At 38.7% G+C, this 4,858-nt stretch overlaps 1 protein-coding gene across 1 annotated transcript; it reads right to left on the bottom strand.

Moving 5' to 3' along the window:
• Positions 1-3,244: 3,244 nt before the first annotated feature.
• LOC108382493 (juvenile hormone epoxide hydrolase 2-like) lies at positions 3,245-4,654 on the bottom strand. The gene is made up of 2 exons (XM_017638862.1): positions 4,264-4,654; positions 3,245-4,201 (listed from the first exon to the last, which is right to left on the bottom strand). Exons 1-2 carry the CDS (start codon positions 4,447-4,449, stop codon positions 3,395-3,397), a joined length of 993 nt encoding a protein of 330 aa, XP_017494351.1. The 5' UTR covers positions 4,450-4,654; the 3' UTR covers positions 3,245-3,394.
• Between the last annotated feature and the right edge of the window lie 204 nt (positions 4,655-4,858).

Genomic DNA, 4,858 nt, shown 5'->3' with positions numbered 1-4,858 from the left:
GTTGAATTGCTGTGCAACTTCGTCTCTTGGACCGCAGCTATCAATATACCATGCCGACACATGAAGACGGTTATCTCCTCAATCTTGCTCTATAGCCCGTTACAGTTAAATTGAAGGAGCTTCATGTGGTTCAGGAGACGTGTCGTGATGTGGNCTAAGCCACCACCATTATCTCGTTCGCGATCTCGACGGTGCACGTTGTACCCGGCACAATTCAACAATGTTGTCTCCTCAATCTTGCTCTATAGCCCGTTACAGTTAAATTGAAGGAGCTTCATGTGGTTCAGGAGACGTGTTGTGATGTGGGGTGTAAGGGATGTGTGTGTTCTTACTGCCGTTGGCTGTGTGCGCTGCTCTGATGGTTGCCGCCCTGTGGTGGTGGCGGGGGGCGTCGCAGTTGGGGTCTGCGACCTGGCAGCGCAACACGGGCCCTCGAAGTTCCTCGTCCAGTCTCGCGTGGTATACAGACCTGAGCATGCCCCAAAGTGTCACCAGCCAAGGCAGGTGTTGCACTTGACTGATGTCACATTACGGAATATCCTGGTCTGACATACCCTGCAGATTGTAGGAGGAACCAGGAGTTTTTGGCGGCGGCGTGTGGGTGGGGTTAGATCGCCGAAACAACAGCCCTTGGTCGGGTAAAACCCGAGTCATTCCGGTACGTAGAACCGGCTGTCGTGGGAATGACAAAAGTGTTCCTCTGTCATGCTGTAGCGGACCAACTCGTGTCTCTGCGCCAGCTTATTGTTTGTTATCCGATCTCTGCTCGTGTTTTAACGAAATGTGATTGAAGGTTAGGATTTGAAAGCACATTTGCATGTCTGGCTGTAGCTGAACGTGCAGAGATGCTCGCTGTTAGTTCTTAGCTCCCAGCATGTTCGGGTTCGAATGCCGTCAGAGGCAACATGTAATTTTTAATTTTTGTCTTGGTTTTTATTAATTTCGAAAAAGCATTTGAGAAGAACAAAAGCTTGTACAAACAAAAAAATATAGCAACAATGCCATTGTTAATATGTTGGAGTAGTTTTGTGCTACTCTGATGTAATGCAGGGATGGAGTATATAGTCCTGCCTTAGAACATCGCAATGTTAATTGGACCATATTTTTTCTATGAATTGTGGTTAATTTTGGAGTACTCCTTGGTCCTTAGGGAGTACTATTTACACGCATGCATGGAGTAGTCGCGATTTTTGCAGGGGATAAGCGCTCGAGGCTCGATATCATGAAATGTGAAGTAGAAATTAGTGATTTACGGTTTCGAGTATTAAAAGAACTGGTTCTGTGGAGTTCAGTTCCAAAGAGAACTGGGAATTTGGACCGATTCCGGTTCTCAAAAAAGGGTTACGGAAATAAGCCTCATCGAAGTAGCTTAAAACATTATTTTAAAAAGTTTGTACAATAAATTAACGTCCTTTCATATTTTCGCCATAAAGTGGAGTAAATAAAATTGTAAATATATGTATGTATAAGTTACGTCCACTCCTTAGTTGAATTTTTCCAACAAAAATTTTATAAAATAAAATACATGAGATGAAATTTAAGTAAGCGTTTTCCAGGTTAGATTTTATTTAAAACACAGTAATATTTCCTATTAAAAACATGATTTTTTCGATGCTCTTTTAACGCGTACGAATCGCAGCTAAAAACGATTTGAAAGCGTCAAAGATGAGGAAGAAAACTAACATAACATTAAATAATAAAAAAATTATAATTATAAATTAAACCGAAATTGATGTAAGTCGGCCAGACCGGGATATGGCGGCTATGTAATACGGTGCCTTGAACCACACAAAATTTAGTAGATCTCCATATTACGTAAACAAACCGAATTTCAAGTTAATAGCAAAGAACGTTGATAACAAGAAGGGACAACTCGTTATAATTGCGGCGAAAGTGCGCAACAGGGGCGTGCCTTCTCTTTTCATCCAATCAAAAATCGGGTATATGCCGGGTATACGATATAGCGTCTCGAACCGAAAAAGATTTGGTAGGTAAACTCAGAACTTCGGTTTTTAGGTTCTATAAGATCCACTTTCGGTTTTGTTGAAATGGGTTTTTAGTTCTTTTTACTTGTTTTCTCTGTTTTTCTGAGATCATTTTCTACTTCCGGAACCGTTTTCCGTTCTTCGGCTCTTTGGAATAGTGTGTCAGTTCTGCCGGAACCGTTTTTCGGTTTTTTTTGGAATCGAATTTCAATACTTTTGAACTGTTTTTCGGTTCTTTTGGAATCGAGTTTCGGTACTTCCGCAAACGTTTTTCGGTTCTTTTGGAATCGAGTTTCGGTTTTTCGGAACCGTTTTTCGGTTCTTTTATAACTGAGTTTTGGTTGTTCCAGAATTGCTTTTCAGTTCTTGTAAGAACCGGACCGGTCGGTTCTCTAAAGGACCCGGTTCTAAGGTTCCGGTTCCTCGGTTTTGTGCATTGTTAGTAGAAATACAACCAAAATGATTCAATCGATTTTATATACAATTTTACCTACATACCGCAAGCTCTTCTCAAATCAATTCGTAGGCTTTATCTCAAATTAATGCAAATATTTTTTTCACGTTTATATACTCTTACTAGAAAGCTGCTGTTAAACCTGCTTTTGTATAAATTGCGGAGAATCTGCACAATCCACAAGCAGAAGATTTAATTTTTGAGTTGTGCCTCTTTTTAAGAGAGTGTTGGACATAACCCCATCCTGTCGAAACAACTAAATCGGGTTTCTCTCATAACTCTTTTATTTGATATCGCAGAAGATAATTTAGGTAGGTCTTCTTAAGTGAAGTCATTGTGAAAGGCCTACCCAAGAAGTACTGAAAAAAGTGCATGCTTGCATGTCCTCTAGAAAGTCTTTTTTTATTTGTACATTCTTATCAGTTAACATTACAAATGAATTTAAATATGCATTTTGGATTGCATTAAAACATATTTTATATGAGCCTTGAATAAGTACCTTAAAGACGTATGATGTTTATGAGTTAAAAATCAATTTTATAACAACTCCCAAGAAGGCCTTCAATTTAAGCCACTCTATCAAAAAAGAAAGGAGAAACGAATGTAGAGTGGAAGTTCTCCTGAAATTATCTACTGGGCCATAGCATACAAGGCTTCACCGCTAACATATTTATATTGATTTACCGGGAGATCTGTATACCCCTGCAAAAGCAGTATATTTATGTTGTACCTTTATTTATTGGAAACAGCAATTTTTGAGTACATTCATACATATATTTTAGTGATTTTTATTATTGCGTGCTGCTTTCTGTAACCGATCTATGTCCAGTATAAGTTGACCCCATCATTTCAGACGCGGGCCTCGGAGACAGAACAGCACTTAGAAAGTTATCATCATACAATCGTTAATAAAAAATTTTCGTTCTTAAACTTAGTTAAATCTGATTTAGAAAACTTAAAACCAAGCTAGACTACTGCTAAACTTCTCCACCTTTTTTACAAATTCTATAAAGTCCGCATACAACAACTGGGGCATTTCCAGCGCCACAAAGTGTCCACCATTGCTATAATATTTGCTATGAATCAAATTACGATATTTATCTTTCAACTGATTATCGTAAAAGTGTATCAAATCATGCTTGAAACGTGCACAACCGGTCGGCACATCAGTTGGAACCCAATCCATTTGCAACTCACGTTGCTGCTGAGAATGAGTTTCGGCGAATAGACGTGAGGAAGTAATTATCGAATTCGTCAAGTGATATAGCATAACATTATCCAGGAGTGCATCCAGCTTGAAACGTTCACTCAAACCGCCATTGGCAGATTCTTTATACTTCCTATTAGTAAGCGAGGACCATTTCTCTAGTATGTAGGCAGCTAAGCCAATCGGGTTGTCGGTGAGCACAGCTCCAATTGTGTCTGGTTTTGTAGCTTGTAAATGATAGTAGCCACTTTCTTCGATCAGATGTTTTATGGGCTCCCAATGTGGCAAGAAATTGGCTTCAAAGCCATGTGCGCCGAAAATATTGGATTTCACTGCATTTATAAAGCCTTTCACAAGCGACCGCTCCGTGAAGACAGCGCACAAATTTGAGTGATATCCAAGTACATTCTCTGGAAATAGCGTAGCCATATGAGAAGCAACTAGGGAACCCATATCACTACCGTGTATGAAGAATCGCTTATAGCCCAAACGCAGCATAAGATTGCGCATGATTACAGCCACTTGTACGGGGCCTAGGCCCACTTTCGATGCGCCCTACAAAAAAGGCAGAAAAAATTAACAAATAAATAAATTTATTAATATTATTTTATGACTACCTGTGACCACGCAAACCCTGGCAAACTAGGCGCCACAACATTAAAAATATATTTGTTTTTCTTATCCAGGTGTGTCTGATGAAGTTTATGTATTAGCGGATAAAATTCACGTATTGAGCTGGGCCAGCCATGCAGCAGAAGTACAGGGTAGTGATTTTTATCCACTTTGTTCTCATCATAAACCATTAAATGCAAGAAATGTATAAGTAAGCTGAAAAGAAGTGGTGTATGTGAGTATGTATTGTTAAAAAATATATCGTTACTTTAACTCATAAAGGCCCTAACCAATTGCGTTTTTCGCACATTTTGGTAGGATGTATTAAAACACACCTTCAATAAAAACATTTGAAGTGTTAGTACCAAAAACAATGGAGTTACATGCCACTTTTAAAAAAGCTCTACATGTTTTTGATACTCATTTTATAATGTTTTTTGCTTCTCCTGTAAATTAAAAAAATTGTTGGTGTAGTGAATTAAGGTGACGATATGTACATATGTTTTAAACTGTTTTTGTATAGGGTAATGCAGATCTTTCACATAAATTATTTGTGATATGTTAATATTTGATTTTTCAGAAAATTGGTACTACAGGCTT

The sequence above is a fragment of the Rhagoletis zephyria genome, unplaced genomic scaffold (assembly GCF_001687245.7).
Source record: "Rhagoletis zephyria isolate East Lansing unplaced genomic scaffold, Rhagoletis_zephyria_1.1 Rzeph_scaffold_27220, whole genome shotgun sequence".
Taxonomy (NCBI): Eukaryota; Metazoa; Arthropoda; class Insecta; order Diptera; family Tephritidae; genus Rhagoletis; species Rhagoletis zephyria.
This window is presented reverse-complemented; position numbering and strand designations above follow the sequence as displayed.